Source organism: Lepisma saccharinum, chromosome 29 (assembly GCF_977018435.1).
Source record: "Lepisma saccharinum chromosome 29, izLepSacc3.1, whole genome shotgun sequence".
NCBI classification, from domain to species: Eukaryota; Metazoa; Arthropoda; class Insecta; order Zygentoma; family Lepismatidae; genus Lepisma; species Lepisma saccharinum.
Window position 1 is genome coordinate 48,921,263 of NC_139257.1, and position 20,155 is coordinate 48,941,417.

Consider the following 20,155-nt stretch of genomic DNA (forward strand, 5'->3'; position numbering starts at 1 on the left):
TGCTGGAATCAAATACATTAAAATTACGGTTTTAAAATGGAGGTATCCAATCTTTTCCATGGGAAGTAAATAATCTATAGTTCAGCCATTTCCCAATGATGGTGCTGGAATCAAATAAAATCACGGTTTTAACATGGAAGTATCCAATCTTTTCTGAATGAAGGTAAGTAATGTGTAGTTCAGCAATTTCATGATGTTGGCACTGGAATCAACTACATTAAAATTATGCTTTTAACATGGAGGTCTCAAATCTTTTCCCATGGGAGGTAAATCTGTAGTTCAACCATTTCCAGATGACGGCGCTAGAATCAAATATTTTAAAATCACGCTTTGGGATCCAATGTTTCACCGGAGTAGGTAAATAATCTGTAGTTCAAGACATTGCACTGTGGTTAGGATCTATGAATTCCATGAAGAACAGGAGTCAAGCAGTAATTAAAGCCAAAGGAAACGCATCAAAGTATTAGAACTGTCAGTCAATTTGCTCTGAATATACTTTTTCTTTTATATTATTAAGTGTACGAATAGAAAAGTTGTACAAAAAATGGCATGTTTCTCTTTCAGTTTCATTTAATTTATTATTGTCATTGGTTATACAGAATTTGGGTAAGATTTTATGTTTCTAATGATATTACTTATTGAATTGTAAAGAAACAATTTCAAAAGAGTGTATTTCCTTTCAGATATTAAAGCATTTTCTTTGAAAATCCGTGTGTACGAATAAGTATGTTACATACTGTACATAATTTGAATTTGATTTTAAAATTGTGGGAGCGTCAGCACTTAGGCTATTTTGCTCCCGTCACATTATACGGGGGCCAGCCCATTATCATTACAAAGAACAACTCTAACGTTGCATAATTAAAAATCTTAAAATGTTCTGACTTCTGTTAAAAGCTGAGGCTGTAAAGGAGCACTCAGCACACATAAGGACAAAAGAACAGGACAACACAAACAAAATTATACTGGCCATGGGGCCAGTCGCCAGAGCCTCGTTAGTCTTCAGTCGAGGGTGTACAGTGGGATCCATGAGTATCACCGTGCAAATTGTCCATCACCATGTTCGTACATCTTATTTGATCCAATAAGAGCTTTAAGAATTAAAAGAAAACTCAAAACAAGCTGTTGACAAGTTCTGAACCAGCATACATAAAAATCCATCACTTAAAAACACATAGGATGTAAGAGAAAAATCAATGAAAATAGTCATCGACAATTTGCAGGGTAATACTCATGGATCCCACTGTACTAACATGGAAGTGAGGTTGACATTTGGGTGTACTACGTGGAAGATCACCCCTTACACCCCATACTGTACATAATTCGTAGTCATTATAATAATGTAATGATGATGTTTCTCTACATTCGTACAAGACGTTGAGTTTAGAATGTAATTGAGTGCCACTAAACCTGGCAAAAATCGGGGTTTTTAAATTAAATGGATATTACAATTAATATGAGACATTTCAGAGATTTATTATATTGCAGTGGCGTAGCAAAGGGTGGGCGAAGTGGGCGACTGCCAGCGGCCTCGCGTCTCATGGGGTATCATATTTAATACAAAAAGTGTATTAAATAGAAGTGAGGGGGTTTGCAAAGATGGAAAGGCTAATTTTTGTAGCCAATAAAATTAAAACATTCTGTTTCTATCTGTCTTTAAATTCTAGTTAAACGTTACAATATGTCAAATCAGGGGCGTAACACACAGGGGGGCGGGCTCTAAGCCTAAGGGGCCCCGTAAAAAGTGATAATTATTATCATATTTCTCATGTAAAACATTTACGCAAAAAAACACGATAACTTGCGTGGACATTTTTACCCATTTATTCTTTTCTCGAATTTTCTTATCTTTTCTTCTCTCTCTAGACCTTGCACTCCCGATTTAATTATGTTAATAATAAAGCACCTCCAATCGCCAGGAAACAAATGGGTTGTTTGCAACTCAAGAAGGCAATGGAGAATATAAGCAGTTCTTGCTTCCTTCCTACAGCTTCTTATTTCAGCTCACGGAAAACAAAGAAAGAGTGAAATTATTAAATACCATTTTATTCAGTAATGTATTATTATTTAAATATGATAATTTGCTGATGTATCCTTGAAGATTTTTGTATCGATTCACATTGAGATTTCAATTTAGAAACGGATGAGGGCCTCGCATTCTAATCTCACCCAGGGTCTCGCGATATGTTGCTACGCCACTGGACATTATCCCATTGTCTAGTGCTTCTACTACTTACAACTATTCTAAAACTACATTTCGACAGAACACCCCCTTCTCTCGTCTTCAGGTGAACAATTTCTGTTTGCCGACCCTACGAGACCTTGCACTCCATTGCTCCTTCCGCAATTCCAACCACTTTCTGCTCCACTTCTGCTACAATTTCTGTTTTCTGCGGAGAGCGGAACATATTTGCTTGAATTATGAACTAGGATGACTAATAGAGTTTTGATCCATTTTTATGAAAGCTGCTTCTCAGATTTTTCTGTTTCCAATTTCGTTCTTTGTGTACTAATACTTTTATGTTGAACCATTAAATTCCATGTGATTCATGTTCAGTTATGTACCAACTTTCTATTTCTTCTTTCTGTGTATGCTGCTTCTGGTCATTTATCCTCTTCTGAGGAGGACGTCCAGATTCTTCTATGTAAGCTCGTCTGTATTCACATGGTTGTGTATGCCAGGAGCGTATATTCTAGGCTAGCTAAGCTATCGGCGAAGCCTGAAGTCTAGAGAATAAAATACAGGGGAGAAATCGATCAGAAATTGTAAATAATATTATTCATATCAGTGAGATGATGATGCTGATTCTGGACTTGGCAACCTGATTTCTTATGAGTTGGTAACCTGATTTCCTGTGAGTTGGCAATCTGATTTGTTATGAGTTGGCAACCTGAATTCTTATGAGTTGACAACCTGATTTCCTATTAGTTAGCAACCTGAATTCTTAGAGTTGGTAAATTTATTTCTATCCATAGCCTTGGACCATGTGACATAGTGCGATAGCCCAGATATTGGACTCAGCATACGCCACTGGTGCATCCAGTTTTCACTGACTTGTTTGGGGTTTTCTGAGTGTTTTCTTAGTGCTGAATGTTGCCCTAAGTTGGAATTTTTTAACAACTTCTGCTTATCTTTTCTGATAACCTGTTGATTCAGTCTTTGTATCTCGTTGTTTGTGTGATTGTCTGTGGATGGTTCTGTTAAAGTTGTATCTATGATATGTAGGGAAAGGATTTTTAGGTGCAAAATTATGGTCGGGAAAGGGAAAAAAATGTTCTAAAAATGTGCAAAAAAGGTGCTGATAAAATGCCTTCATTCAGGTCTGAAGCAGTTACGTTAACATTCATTAGTCAACACTGCAAATAACTAAATACATTACATTATACCATTTTACAGCTCTCGTTCTGCTCTACAAAATGAGGCTATTACTTTTCTGTCCAATTTTTTAAAACATGAAAGAAAAGGAAGGAAAAAGGTGAGGAAGCATCAAAGAGGAGGTAAAAAGGAGATAAATGTGCTAATCTCACGAAAAGATGTAAAAGGATGCAACAAAGTGTGCAACTTGATTTCATGTCCTAAAATACATATCTCAAACGATCAGTGTGAAAACAGCTATATTTTTTTAATGTTTCCTAATGATATGTATTTCCCTGTCTGTGTGTTGCTGGGTTTGAGGAAATCTTCTTACCCTTGAGCTTACGTAGTGGACTATGGCGTTCGTTGTAGTCTTGGTGTGGTTTTGTAGTGTAAGTACTTAGCAGCATGGCCGTAGGCAAGAAAAATTTTCGGGGGGGGGGGGGTTCATTCATAATTGTTCCTATGGGCGTCGCCAGAAATTTGAATAATAGAAATAATAACAATAATTATACAATAATAATTAAAATTTTATTCCATAATATTCCATAATAATAATAATATTATTATTATTATTATTATATCCTTAAGGGGGCTTACTCAATTCAGCAGATGAGTGAATATCGAGCACAAGTTTTTTTTGTTTTTGTTTTCCTTTTTTTACGTTTCGTACAGTGTGTACTGAAATGTACAATTATTATACTTTGTTATCAAATTTTAAGATACCTTCAAGAAAAAGCTCTAAAATTTAGATAGAAATTTTAGTCATAAAGTTCTTGTTCTTTGACCTTACAACTTAATTTTTGGAATTTTGAAAAGTGTGGAACCAGTTACTCTCTTTAAAAACTTATCCTGGTGCATGGATTGTAACCTCAATCGCGTAATGCGCTACGAAACTGGAGATCCTAGGTTTGAACTCCTATCAGGGGGAATTTCAACTTTATCGGACAGGGAATTTAAAAGTTGGAAAGGGAATTTTGGGACAATCATAAGGGAATTTTCAGTGTATATTCCTTGTGACGCAGGAACTAAACTGGAAAGAGGACAGCATAAATGAAAATGGAGGGGTCATGGGTGGGCTGCAATTCCGAGAATAAATCCTGTTTCACTCAACTTTCAGAATTCCAAATGTATGAAAATTCTAGCTCTATCGTTTCAACATTGTCTCCTTGTATTAGTATGATGATTCGAAAAAAAAATTGAAAATAGTTACAGATTTTGGTTTCTGAACTTCCATTAATCCAACATGTCAGATGTTTCGGGGGGGTGGTTTGAACCCTAGAAACCCCCCCTCTAAATACGGCCATGCTTAGCAGTGTGTGTTAGCTTTTGTATACAGATGTTGATATTTGATTTCGTGTGTTCGCAGGTGTGACGGTGAACGCCCTGCACCCAGGTGTTGTCAACACAAGCATCTTCGACGTGGAACCCCAGTGGCTGTATTACGTCCTGAAACCGATCACCATGTGCGCAAAGGTATGGAAGTCGGTGCAAGAGGCATATATTTGATGGAGCGTTGTGTTTAAAGGGGTACGGTGTCTATAGTGGAATCACAGGCAAGTAAACCTGCGCAGACCCACGACCGTACTTCCGCGAGGCGGGGAGAGGCAGGGTGAACTATGCTTCCTTATGTCCCGAGCTCAAGGGATCAAGGGGAAGCTTCTTTTGTTGTGGTCGCTCTATAGCAATCCATCCTCCCATGTTAGAAGATAATGACTTCTTATAACTATTGCTAGAATTTTGATGCAAATGCATCTTTTTTTTGGTAAGGCAGAAACATTGCATAAGTAGATAGTGAATTAATTGAGATGCCTTTGTTAGGGCATTTTTTTTTTGCATTTTTGACCCTTTTTGGAGTAAAGGTAATTTTTTTAAACTTTTTAAACCGTTTAAGTCATTTTTCGGCCTTTTAAAAATCATCTTATGCATTTTTCTCTACATTTTGGTGAAAGAAGGGGCGTTTTATATGCAAATCTAATCCTTTGAAGGAGAGAGGTTCCCGACTCTCGTCTCATTGTCTTCAGCGCCGTTCTGAACGACTGTGTTTGAAGAAACAAAGAAATTCTGTGCAGTATTGTTGATACAAGCTGTTGTGTAACAATTCAGCTCATCAATGTGATTTACCCCTCTATCAGTAAATATACATTGTCGCCAGACGGATTATTGTTAAAAAACAAGGGGTACAAAGTTTTGTGCTCTGTATCGGACATTTTGTCTGGGAAGAAAAATGCACTCCATGGAATTGAAAGTCACTTAACAGCAAGTGATATTGTTCATTTCAAGTACGCTCTTCTTGTGTCGGTGGAAGTCGAGAGAAGTTTTTCCATGTACAAGAAAAGGAGGCTCTCTTGTCCGAAAACCGACAATCATTCACTTTTGAAAATTTGCATATGATTTTCGTTGTGTACTGCAATTCAGTACTTAAAGTGTGAAAGATGACAAAAAGTGAACTTTCGTACTTGTCCTCACAATGATTGGGACGACGAAGAAAAATAAACCTGAGTTTCCTAAGGAGTTTGTGGACCCCTGTTATCTTTCACGACCTCCTCAGTCATCGCTCTTTCTTTTTCATGAGGATCTGACAGCAGTTTCATTTACTCCACGTGTTAACAAACTGGTCACTCTTATTTCCACAATGCATGACGACGATGCAATAAATGAAAACAGTATGAAGCCTGAGGTAATTCTGTTATAATCAAACAAAGGGAGCAGTTGATGCCTTTGACCAGTGTGTCACGAATACTTCTTGCATACGAAAAACAAGAAGGTGGCCAATGAACCAGTTCTACAACATGCTCAATATTGCATGCTACAACTCTTACATAACATATGTGCTCAACTTTTACAAGAAAAAGAAAAAAGATGACGACGCAAAGCCTTTGTCGAGATTTCAGTTCCTCATCAAATTGGCAAATCAACTAACGTTTCCATGGATGAAGGAACGAATGAAACAGCCACATATGCCTCACACTCTAAGAAGCAGCATACAAAATTGCCTTGGCGTTGTGGATCCACCTGTTGTGGTTCAACCTACAGCGAAATCTGGAAAGAGGCAGTACTGTACTTACTGCTCGTATAAAAAGAGAAGGATGAGTAAAATGATCTGCTGTAACTGCAAAAAGCCTATCTGTGGCGAGCATTCTTTCATCGTTTGCCACATTTCTAAAAAATGATAATTTAAAGACTGATTTGTTTGTAACTATTTACTGTTCTGGATGTGGAAGGAGGAGTGAACATTTTTATTCATGAAGTTTTTTCCAGTTATTGTGGCTAGTCTAAATGACTGTTTGTTAGTGATAGAGAGTAAATTTTAGTTCATGTATTCTTCATTAATACTTTTACATCCATTTCCTAGTTAAAGGGATTGTCTTATACCTAAGTATAATCTTTATTTGTTTATTATTTTCTTGCTGTTCGAGTTACCTACTCGTATTTGCATATATATTATGACTCTTTCTATGCAACCTAGTTTATAAATGTTTAAAATGTATGAGTTTACGGAAAAATGTTATTTTAATTATATTCATTAACAATAAAAAGTATCTAAAATGCAGCGAGAAGAGTATGGAAAAAAATTAAATCATTTATAGAGGGTATAGTAACTTTTTTTTATGTGTACGTCTATGGGACGTATAGGTACCATTAAACATAGATTTTTTTAGGTACTATTCCAGGGTTAACCAACAACTTGCTGGCCCATAACGTATATTTAACCTGTGTCGCTGGCTTTCTACCTCCGTGATTTTAAACAAATGAACAACGAGTGCGGAAATCACGTGACCTAGTCACCAAGCATCTCTGCTGAGAGCTGCGTACTTGCGTGCTTCTGCCCGACCCTGTGGCCGAGTGATTAGCACATCGCGCTGCGACGCTAAGGGTCCCGGGTTCGAATCCCGGTCGGGCTTGGTTGTTGTGAATGTCCATTCATCAATTTCATCAATTCATCACTCATCCCCATCTTCGCAAATTAGCCAAGAGGCACAAAACGCGAAGTAAAATAAACTAAATCAATCAATCAATCAATTGCGTGCTTCTGTTCTTGGCGCTTTCGAACTGTACTAGATGACGTCACTTCCGTCAAAACCACACTTCAAGTATGTACTTTGCACCTTTCGGACAGAGCCTTTGTCTCTCAATAGAGATCAATCAAGGTATAAGCATGTTTTTCCTGTCTCTTGGAAATATGGCCGGATAGTTCTGGATAAACTTAAAGAAACCCTGACTTTTTCTTTCTCTTCATGTATGGTCTGTCTGTACTACGTGGAAGGGATGTTGACGTTTGGGTGCCTTCTCAGTTGAACTGAGTTGAATTTTTGTATGAAGTGCACTTTATCCATAGATAGACTAATTGGGACTGGACCTACAGTTTAAAGTGCGATCCGAACCACTGTGCAATGATCCTCCACCGGGATGTCCTCTCAGGGCACCCCTTACAAACCCACATTTCTGTTATGAAAACTTTGCCGTCTCCGTATGCTTTACATGAACGTCCGGAAAGGGGGCAAGGGGGCACGGTCCCTCATGGCAAATGAAAGTCAACCGAAAATTATATATTTCACACATATAATTTCATTTTACCCACAATAGTATGTGTTAATTATAGCATGAACACGATAAATTCAAAATGAAGCAATGTTTTTTTGAGGGGACAACACTATTATGGGGAGAATGTGCCTAGTTTACCCCCCTGGAAAAACCCTGCGGACGCTCATGATGCTTTATTATTATTATTATTATTATTATTATTATTATTATTATTATTATTATTTCAATTCCATAAATTCACTGTGTCTTTTATTAATATCTTTATGAAATTCATGATCATTCATTTGTCTGTGTGCGTGCAGCTGATTATTTTATTTATTTATTTTTATTCCCAGACTGTGAAGGCTGGAGCAGAGACTCACGTGTACCTCTCAGTGGCAGCTGAACTGAAGGGAGTGACGGGGAAATATTTCGTCGACAGCCGGGTGAGTAGTCTATTCTCCATTCACTGCAACAACGAAGCTAATGTAAACAAAAGCCACGTGACTTCTAAGAAACAGTTCTGGTGTTATCTTGCCCACTAATATATTGCTTGTTGCCAATAACCAAAATTGGTTTGTAGGTGTTGTTGAGTTGTTTCTCTAAGTTCACTTTATGCAATAGATAGGGTAATCAGGATTGGATCTACAGTTTTAATGTGGAATGCGAATCACTATGTTCCTCCACAAAACTAGACCAAAAGTGGTTCCAAGTTTTTGTTTAGGCATCCTATGTTTCCCTAAAAAAGAGTCAATTTAGGATTTTCCACACTTGCTCACAGTGGCAGCGATTAGATCACTTTTGCACCCGCCCTATGCCCTAGTTTTGGCACCTTGCCCCCCAAGTTTTGGAACCCAATCGCTGCCACAGCTTGCACAGCTTTGTTACATTACAAACTAAATAATATGGTCGTCGTTTAATGATGTTGGCTTGAGATATCTACAAGATTTCATTAGATCCTTATTTTATCTTTGTCAGCAAACCCAGGCATAATCGACCTATAACTCTGCATGATTATGACAATTTATATATTACTATTTAATTTCAAGGGTACATTTCTGAACTATATTGGATACCTCCATTTTAAAAGCGTAATTTTAGTATATTTGATTTCAGCGCCATAATCGGGAGATTTCTGAACTGCAGATAATTAACCTCCATTGGGAAAAGATTGGATACCTCTATTTTAAAAGCGTAATTTTAGTATATTTGATTTCAGCGCCATAACCGGTAAATTTCTGAACTACAGATAATTTACCTCCCTTGGGAAAAGATTGAATACCTCCATTTTAAAAGTGTAATTCAATATGTAACGTTTAAAAACTTAGAAATGTATTTATGAATAAAATTACTGTGATCGGGGCATCGACTATTTAAAATAATATTGTACCAGGCCGCGGGCTCACGAAGGTAGAGAACAACTGCTCTAGAATAATGCGTGCCCTTTTATATTTGCAGGAGGAGTCAAACGTGAACAAGCTGGTTCTCGACCCTTTGGCAAGGCAGGAACTGTGGAGGAGAAGCGAGGCTGCGGTCGGCATGCTACGAACAGAAAAACTCACAAGCGTCTAACCTATTTTACTGCGACATATTTATAATAATGCATTTTAGTTGTTTGTTGCTGTACAATTTCGTTGTTGACATTTCCTGGGTTGTATTAATCCAGTTTATGCGTCTTTGTACAATTTAAAAGTTGTTTTTTTAAATGCAAAACTGTTAGCGCTGAAAGTGGGGTGGGGTGAAGAAAGGATCTTTTAATCTGATCAAAACTTGTGGCAGAAATTGATCAATGGATCGAAGCTTGAATGGACAATGAGCTATACACATTGTCTGCTAAAGTCCCCGTTTATCGCAAGTTACTGATTTATCATGCTTATTTGCAAGTTCATTGAAAACAGGACGAAAGCCTCGAATATTGAGAAGCTACGAATATGATTCAGCTCACTAAAGAGCAACATACTGTTATTGTTGATTAGTATGAGTGGTATATCAATGAAACTTGATAGTTTCGTTTCCCTACACAGTTTTTCTGATTTCATAGCACAACCTTGACATTGAAACTAGTGTTTCCAATCGCTTCCGTCTATGGAAGGCAGTCTACGCACATCTGAACTTATCTGTGATGACGATCGAAAGGAATCAATACTTTTATTACATGAAGATGACATTTAACAATTTTAAATTTTCAGTATAAATTCTAATGGTCTGTACTCAGCGGAAACCAAGTGAAGATTGAAGAATAATACATATTTGTTCTTTAAAAGCAAGCATGTCGTTATTGCGGGCCAGTGGCGTACACCCACTTAAAAAGGGGGTAGAAGTAGCTCCAATAAATGCCCACTTACCCTTTCAAATTTCAAGGATGCAACACACGACATTTCATCTTTCTTTTCGCAGGCACAATGCTGTCAAAAATTTTATTCCAACTGACCACCCATCCCTTCGAAGGGGTACCTGGAGCTACTGGCCAGAGTTTATCCAAAAGTTTATATTGAGGGGCTATAAAGTTGAATTTAGTGCCAATGACCATAAATTGGGCTTTGTCGCCACGTGATCATAGTGTGACCACAATTGACTTGTGCCAAGTTTATTGCCAATTAATGGCCCAATTCCAAAAATATCATCGCTAGCTAAAATCTGTTTGTATATTTTGATAGATCATGACAATTTACGCATGTTATCAGCAATATGCTTAGATTTATCCTTTATAGTATGAGAATGACATGCGATTAAGGATTTAGAACTGGAAATAGTTGATATTTTTGTTAATTAAATTTGTAACGAAACAAACAATCTTCAAAAAATTAATAAATTACATAGTTTCTTTCAATTGCTGTTTTATTTACGTGTAGATGTAGATATTGTTTTATTGAGTTGTATAGTACTTCTTATCTAGTGTATACATTCTGCCCAAAATTCTTGGAGATTTCTACTACACCAAATGTCACAATCACATGCATGTCAAGGTTATTCTTAGGCACCTTGTAACAATGAAAAGTTTTTTTTTACCTGACTTCTACAGAACTAAAGTTAAAATTTGCGAGCTTGTTATTCAGGGTTGGAAACACTATCCTGGCACTAGCCACACTCATGAATCTGCTAGTACATTTGTATGGCTTCATACACAAGGGATAAAATATTTGATTTACGAGGGCTAGTAGGAAGCAAGAAATTGATCCACTACAAGCTGTCAAATTTTGTTGTTCACGGTAGAATTCTCGCGTGATTGCTGTGAAAAGTGTTCATAGGTCACAGCTTTATAATTTTGCACTGCTGTTTTTTTTCTGCGAAGAAAAGTTCCGGTAATCTTCATAAGACAGTTTGCTGTAGTAACATTTGCGATAGTGATTCAAAGTGATTATGTAGCAATTGCTGTGTAAGGTCAGTAGCGGGACCGAAAAATAAATCCAGTTCGAATCTCGACTTAGGAAAATAATTTCCTGGCTTCTCAGGATCATGAAGAGTTAGAAACTCCAAATGATTAGGTTTAAAATGCATTAATTCTAATCTATACTTTAAATGACTGAAATTTTTGAAGATGGCAGTTTTTATTCCAGATATGAAAAATGAAGCTTGAGGGCGTGCTGGGGTGTCTAATTCTGCGTAGAACATGAAAATGTCCACCATCCATTTCCTCCACAGAGTTTCTTCTTTCAACAATAAATGGCACGTTGTCCTAACTTGTAAGCGTACAGTAGTTGTTGTGGAACCTGACTATGCTGCAAGGCTCTAGTTCAATAAGACACTACAAACGCATGAGAAAATGAATGGGAAGAGAACACTGATAAAAATAAAAGAAAGCTCTAGGGCTACAAATACTCATATATTTTACTTTACTTAATAAAATCTTATAAATTTGGAATAAAAAAAACATGTACATCGAACTCGAGTCTCGAACTCGGGCCCCACCCGTTTCGTAATAAACAACACAGACCACTACACCATAAACATCAACATCATGTGAGTGTTTAGTTTAAGTATTTGCGGTACCAGGAGACTGAATAAGAAATTAACGGAGATCAAACGCTTGTATCGCATCAATTGTGTGTTAAAATTGTTTGCAAGGAATCTCGTTTTGTTCCTCTAGCTCTTTAAACGGTATTTAACGGCAATATCTGATTGTAAATCAGTCTACAAAGTGCATCTCCCACGTGGTGGCTGAAGAGCATACTCCTAGCCAGTTAAATGCTCCTGATACCGAAGGTGCAAATCGTTTGGGGAAATAACGAAACGTCTCGAGTTTTAGCACGTAGTTCACTAGGAAGCCACCAGACGGCATTAGTGTAAGGGAAACAACGGTCAAGGTACACTCCACGGCTCTTATGTTTTCCTGATACCAAAACTTCAAAATCAAGTGAAAAATGGTTGTTTAACGTAAAAGTTCCGTGAAAGCCAGCGACTTTGGCCCTTGGTATCAGGAACACATAACCGCGGTAGAGTGTAGAAGCTACACTAATGCCAACTAGTGGCTTCGGAAGGTACTCCGTGCACCATGCTTCCTAATACTCGTTAGTATTCCACTTTCTGATATGAGTAAAACGTAACTGCCGTAGAGTATTTCTCTCTTTACCACGCAACAGACATTAAAGGTCCATTTAAATACCTCGCAATGCATTTCCACCCCTTTTCTCTCCTTTCAACATCAAATGCCATGTGCTTTTAACGTGTTGGCTTACCGTAATGGTTAAAGCAGCTGACTGTGGTGTGGGAGGTTACGGGTTGGAAGTCCTGTAAGGTCCAATATCTTTATTTCAGTAATTTAAGCCACGTCCAACTTTGCGTTGACATCACGACTCCACACGAAGTCAAGTACATACATTGACAGTGTACATTGACAAAGATACGTCTCAAGGAGTTTAATTTTTTAAGTATTTTGTTTTCCTTAAATCACGTCGTTGGAATAAAAAAAAAACTCCGTCGTGCTCGAATTTCGAACCCGGGCCGTCAGCTTCATAGTCAACAATGCAGACCACTACACCAGCAACCTTCATGTTGAGTTAGTCTTTAGTTCGTCTATTTCAGTTGACAGGAGACTCAATTAGAATATAACGAACTTTAGAAAAGCTTGGCTTGTATTCTATCAATATTGCGTTAGCATTGTTTGCGAGGAATCTATCTTCCTTCCTCCAGCATTCTATGCTTTATTTCACCCAATATCTACTCGTAAGTCAGTGTACAAAGTGCATATCCCACGTGGTGGCTTAAGAGCATGCTCTTAAGCAGTTATGTGCTCCTGATACCAAACTAGCGATACCGAAATCGCAACAAAAATTGACGAAATGTCTGGAGTTTGTAGCACGTAGTTCATTGGGAAGCCGCATTCATGTGCTGAGATCAATGCTGAAGGTATTCGCGATTAAAATTACCACCTGAGCGCTAGTGTCGCTTCCAATATGGCCGCTCTAAGTAGGATACATCTTTGTTTACATTCAGCAGTAGTACAAAAGAGCAGCGTGTTGTTATGACTGGTATGGTAGAAAACGTTTAAATTACGCATTATTTTTAAATATTGCGAATGCGATGTGAATTCCAGGTACTCTAACAAACGTGAAGCTGTACTGAGAACGAAGCATTTAATTATGATAGGCAAAAATAACACGGAAAATGCAGACGAAACTATGTATACGCACTGGTTGTCCAAAGCAGTGCTGTATGATCTGCACGTCATGTAACTGGGGTTCTCGGAAATTATTTGAAAATAAAGGAATTGAAATTGACCTGTACTTGAAAAGCTGGGACAGGAGAAAATTGCGAACATATCGTTGCAGTTCTTTCTCGAAAGAGAAAGTCTGGTTTAATAATAATATTCACGATTTCATGACCAGGCTACCTCACTGAAAAAGGACATCGTACTGAATGAAACAGTAACATTAGCATGTCCACTTTTTTTCTGGTTACATTTGACATTAATTCATTCTCAAACTATTTTCATCTTCCCTCTTAATCGACTTGCACCTGTTCCAAATTTCACACATACGTAATACCGGTAATACATGGACGCATAAGACGCTTCATGATTTTTCGAAAAAAAAAAGCTTTATTTATAAAGTACAATTTAAAACTTTACTTTCATGGAAATATATATTTATCTCTCGAAAAATAAAGTAAGCAGACTCGTGCATTCTTCGTAATTTCCTTGCCGAATTACAGTATTGTATCCCCCATACCAATCTTCCGTCAATTACATTTTCCCTGATTTATTAACAAATTTCATTTTGTTGATTCCACGGGGTGGAAACACATGAAAACTTTTAATTTGTTCTGACCCATAAAACTATTTAGAGAAAAAAGACCTGAACAGTAGACCTAATTACTCTCTCGCATATTCACCATGCTTTAAACGACTTCAACACAACGTATCCTACTTAGAGTACTTCCTGAAAATCCCGGCAGATGGCATATCGGTTAATTTTAATCGCGAATACTCCACGGTTCGTATGTTTTCCTGATACCAAACGTCGAAATCGAGCGAGAAAATCGTTGTTTTTCTTAGAAGTGTCTACAAGAACACATAATAGCGGTAGAGCTTACCTTCACTACAGTAACTCTATCTGATGGCTTCAAAGCGAACTACGTGCTCCAAGTTTTGCATTACTCGCTTGTTTTCCAGGCGATTTCGATTTTTTTATTGTTAGCTGTCTGAATTTTTTGAAGTCCAAATTATCCACAGATATGCTAATCGCGAGTGGACCTCCAGTTTAAAGTGGGATCTGAGCCACTGTCCAATGTTCCACCCATGGTTATCGAACCCGTATTATTCTCCTGTGTAAAACACGTAAGTGGCATTGACCATACCCTCAATTTTCCTCTTTACTCTAACTAACTAACTAACTCTCTAGCCTTCTTAAACCCGAAGGTTCATGGCTGCAGCAACACAGGCCTTCCATCTTTCCCTATCTTGAGCAAGTTCTATATACTCTTTTCCATCCCTACCGATTTCCCTTAGGTCCATCTCAACGTTGTCCTTCCATCTTCGTCTTGGCCTTCCTACAGGTCTCTTACCATCAGGTTTCCCAACAAGAATCCTGTAAACTCCTCTTTCCTCTCCCATTCGTGCCACATGGCCTGCCCACCTAAGTCTTCTTGATTTAATTATTCTAATAATATCTGGACATGAATACAAATTATGTACTTCTAAATTATGTAACCTTCTCCACTCACCTGTCTCCTCATCCCTTTTAGGTCCAAATATTTTCCTAAGGATCTTATTTTCAAATACTCTCAATTTATGTTCCTTCTTCAATGTAAGGGACCAAGTTTCACATCCATATAATACTACAGGCAACATTACTGTTTTGTATATTTTAACTTTTAGTTTCTTAGATATTAAACGAGAAGACAAAAGTTCATGAAGAGAGAAGTAACATGCATTTCCTGAATTAAGCCTACTTTTTATTTCCTCTTTAATATAATTTTCATTTGTTAATATTACTCCTAAGTATTTGAATTTGGAAACTGGTTCAAACGAGTTGTTATCAATAATTAGATTTTGATTATTACCTAACAATTGGTTTGGGCCTGTAAGCATGTATTTAGTTTTCTCTTTGTTAACTTCCAAACCTATCTCTTAAGCAGTTTTGAAAAATATTTTAGCACTATTCTTAATTGTATTCACATCATCCCCCAGTAAGTCTACATCATCTGCATATGCTAACAACTGAGTCACAACATTTAATTTTAGTCCTTCTTTAGTTTCTTTTACCTTCCTAACAGCATATTCTAAGGCAAAATTAAAGAGCAATGGAGATAATGCATCTCCTTGTTTTAACCCATCATGAATTGTAAATTTGTCAGACATATTAATATCCACACGAATTTTACTTTCTGTTTCACTGGTGCATATTTTTATCATACTAACAAGCTTCTTAGGTATTCCAAACTCTACTAATATATTATATAATATATCTCTTTTGACCGAATCATATGCTTTTCTGAAATCAATGAATAGCTGATGGACATTTTGATTATATTCCCACTTTTTTTCAAGTGTCTGTCTGATGTGAAAAATTTGATCTGTAGTTGATCTGTTACATTTAAATCCACATTGATAATCACCTATAATTTCATTAGCATATGGGGTTAGTCTTGTTAAATGAATGTTAGACAATATTTTGTATGTTGTTGAGAGTAGAGAAATTCCACGGTAATTATTGCAGTTCATTTTATCACCTTTTTTAAACACAGGAACAATTATGGATTCTTTCCACTGTTGAGGGATTTCTTCTTTATTCCATATTAAACAAATTAATTTATGAATTTGACATATTAATGAATTTCCACCATATTTAATTAACTCAGCTGGTATTAAATCAATGCCAGGTGCTTTGTTATTCTTTAGCCTTTTAATAGCATCTTTAACTTCAGTCAAGTTAGGTTCTGGAACTAAAGGTTCTGCTGTGTGGACTTCATTTATTTCTGATTTATCTCCTACATGGACATTTAAAAGGTCATTAAAGTAGTTCTTCCATCTATTTAGAATATCGCTTGGGTCAGCTAGAAAATCACCGTCTTTATCTTTTATCAAGTTTACTTTAGGTTGCCACCCCTTTCTAAATTCATTTACACCTTTATATAAATCTCTGATATTTTTGTTTTTGCTGTTTGTTTCAATTTCGTTAATTTTGCTTTTCAAGTAATTTCTTTTTTTACTTCTAAACGTGCGGTTAACTTCTCGCTTTATTCTATTATAATTGTTTAGATTTGTATCATCAGAGTTATTTAACCACCTAAGTCTAGCCTGATTTCTTATTTCTATTAGATGATGACATTCATTATCAAACCATGGCTTACTTTTTCTCGGTTTATGGTATCCTATACTTTCGTTATCTGCTGATTCTATTGCATTACGTATGTGCTCCCAATTCTTATTTACGTCTGTTTCATTTATATTTTCATCATCATTTAAATCCTGCAAAATATCAAATCTATTTGACAGTTTAATTTGGTAATCTTTCTTAATTCTTTCATCAGTAAACTTTCCTGGATCAAATTTTAGAACTTTTAGATTTTGTTGCTTATGATTTATCACTGAGAGTCTTTCTCTTAATTTAGCAACTACTAAATAATGGTCACTGGCACAGTCAGCACCTCTATGTGTACGAACGTCAATTATACTAGTATGCCTTCTCTTATCAATGAGAATATGATCTATCTGATTATGAGTTTTACCATCTGGAGAAGACCAGGTATATTTATGGATATCTTTATGTTTAAAAGTGGTACTTTTCACAATTAAATTCTTTGAGGTTGCAAAAGTAATCAATCTTATACCATTATCATTGCTTAATTCATGAAGACTTTCTTTACCAATCGTGGGTTTAAATGTCTCTTCTTTGCCAATCTGTGCATTACAGTCACCTAACAGAATTTCCATATCATACTGAGAAAATTTTCCTCTTTACTCAATAGACATAAATATTAATAATGAAAATGTACACTGTTTATTTTCTCTATACTTTCTTCCTTCATTAACCAATGGCAAGTGTTATTGACTTGTTAGTGTAGAACAGTGGTTAACACAGCTGACTGTGGTTCCTGAGAGTGCAGGTGTGAGTCCCTGTACCATCCAGTATCTTTGTTTACATAACTGTCATGATACTTGGCGCTGATATCCAGTGGCGTCTCATGGCCTCAAATTTGGCCGGGACTTATTTTTTAAAGAATTTAAAATATAATGACAATTCACATGAATTACAAAAAATAGGTATTTTTTTTCTTCTAGACTACAAAACTGGACTTACTTTTTGAAAGAATTCAAAATGTAATGACAAATTACATGAATTACAAAAAAACGGGTATTTATCTTCTTCTAAACTACAAAACTGGACTTATTTTTTTAAAGAATTTAAAATATAATGACAATTCACATGATTACAAAAGAAACAGGTATTGTTGTGAAACATACTTTTCTACGAACGTTGACTCCTGTTCTTCTGCTCAGCAAATTTTGTTATTACTTTTCGATGAAGCCCTCTATGTTTGAAATGTATTCTATCTCTATTGTAAGCAAGTGCCAAGGCATTTGGTCTGTCTTGTCCTATTGCATTTCTTAAGCAGGTTTTAATACGCTTCAATGTGCTGAAACATCGTTCAGATTCAGCTGTTGCCACTGGAGTTATTAAAACTATGTTTGTCATTTTTACTGTTTCTTAAAAGGTACTCTCTAAATAATTTTAAATAAAAAATGAATGCAATCTACTGATAGAGTTTATGTTTTTCAACTCTTCACTACAATAAAGAACACGAAGTTCCCTCTTTAGTTTTCCCTCCTCTATGAAGGGATAATAAATCTGGGAAGATGCCTCTGTTTAAAGATTGTTCTCTTTCATTATGTCCTCGTAGAGCAAGTTCATGTCGACCACACACAGAATTTTAAGCAATCGATAATTCTATTTAATATATGCCTATTTTTCCGGACAAATTCATTGTGTCTTGTAATTGACAGCCTATGTCCTTCATCAATTTGTGTTTGAACGTCAACCCTGCCAAACTCACTCAAACATAGCGAATGAAAGCCACCAAAACACTACAGAACGACATGCGAGATCGAACGCGACGCAACAGAAGTAGCCCCGAATCAGCACTCAAATCCATTGCACTCTCCCCTCCTCTCTCTGCTAGCATGTGACCTTCACTGTAGCGTAGGTGGGTGTAGGCCACGCCTTCCTTTGCGACTTGCCCCGGAAAACGATAATTGACATCAATGCCGCTACGAGCGCTGTCGTATCCATTGCAGCAGACGATGAATTTACGTGCGTAAAAATCGCCGTTTAAAAGACTGTGTGATAGTTATGTGTTATGTTGATTGATAATTACGTGAATACGTCCGTTTTTCTTTAGGGGCTAAGCCCCGGAAGCCCCAAGGGACGAGACGCCACTGCTGATATCATGAATGGCAATGTTGATCGTGATGGAAAAGCTCAAGGGCTACAAATATGGATATATTTTCTCTGCTTAAATCTCGAAGACATAGTACAATTTTGAAGGAAAACAAAAGTTTCTGTTTTACTCTGATCTTGAACTCATGCCATCAGCTTCATGGTCTACAATGCAGACTACTACACCACCAACCTTCACAGCTAACAATCCTTTAGTTCACCTATTTGAGGTACCTGCATAGACGCCGATTTCTTCCGATATTTGGGGGAGCCCAGAGTTAAGTAAAACATAAATACCGACTTCTTTCCATTTTCTTCAAGATTATGGAGCTAGGAATTAATTTGAGTTAATCTTTGGAAAATTGTAATTACAATTAACTAGCTCTGAAAACACAAATATCAAACTTTTATTGGCCAGAGAAAAAAATACTATATTTTGATTATATAATTACACAACATGATACTTTTGATTGAGAATTTATCACATTCTGTTTAAAATACGTATTCCCAACAATCCATTTTTGGAATTTAATATCTTCACACATGCTCACATGCACACACACACACACACATATTTTTTGCAAAATGTTGGTTACGCATTGTAGTATAAATATATAACAGTGCAACTTCCAGCCACAAGTAACACACATGTGTTCACAGGTGTAAATAAAAAAAAGTGCTAATCCTGATTAAATGAAACAATGACATATTTCAAAACATAATATTTCCAACGTCTACTCAACTTTTCCGAAGGTGATGGTCCTTCTATCGCAGTGTTCAATGAAATCCTTCATGATATCTTTACTGATATTATCCAGCATTTCCTTGTGTACGTGACACAGTGCCACAGAATTAAGACACTTTTGGGTCATAGTACTTCATAAATAGCATTTGAGATGATGCAAAGCACTGAAACTACGTTCTCGAAAGAAGCAGTCAGTATCAGAGCAAGTGCACTAGTATCTTTATATCTCTAGGCCAATATTGCAAGTGAAATAAGATATTCAAATGAAAGTTATAAATATTATATAGAGGGATGATCTTAATTTAGGATAAAACATATTATCTTACTTGCAAATATTTTAATTGTTTGATTTTGCATGTGAAACAGTAGGCAAATTACTATATCTCACTACTTTTCATCCAGAAATATTGATTTTCTTTCAAGAACTAGTGAAATACCCAAGAAATTATGAAGCTATATAATTATAACTTTAAAGTTATATACATTATTGGCATGCAGTATTGATTTGACATTATCCACTGTCCAGTGCCTTTAACTTTACTCCAGAGCCTACCCAGTGGTGTAGTGTAGATTCATTACCTTCTAACCATGGGGTCCCGGGTTCGATGCACAGTGGAGGCACATAGTGATTCGGATCCCACTTTAAATTGTAGA

General features: G+C 36.5%; 1 protein-coding gene across 1 annotated transcript in view; it reads left to right on the forward strand.

Moving 5' to 3' along the window:
* LOC145981373 (retinol dehydrogenase 12-like) overlaps positions 1-10,132 on the forward strand; it is a 35,826-nt gene extending 25,694 nt beyond the window's left edge. The window contains exons 6-8 of the mRNA XM_083114611.1: positions 4,725-4,831; positions 8,236-8,325; positions 9,338-10,132. Of these exons, the coding sequence (XP_082970737.1) occupies positions 4,725-4,831; positions 8,236-8,325; positions 9,338-9,451 (311 nt within the window). The 3' untranslated portion in view covers positions 9,452-10,132. The remainder of the gene's footprint in view (positions 1-4,724; positions 4,832-8,235; positions 8,326-9,337) is intronic.
* Positions 10,133-20,155: the final 10,023 nt, after the last annotated feature.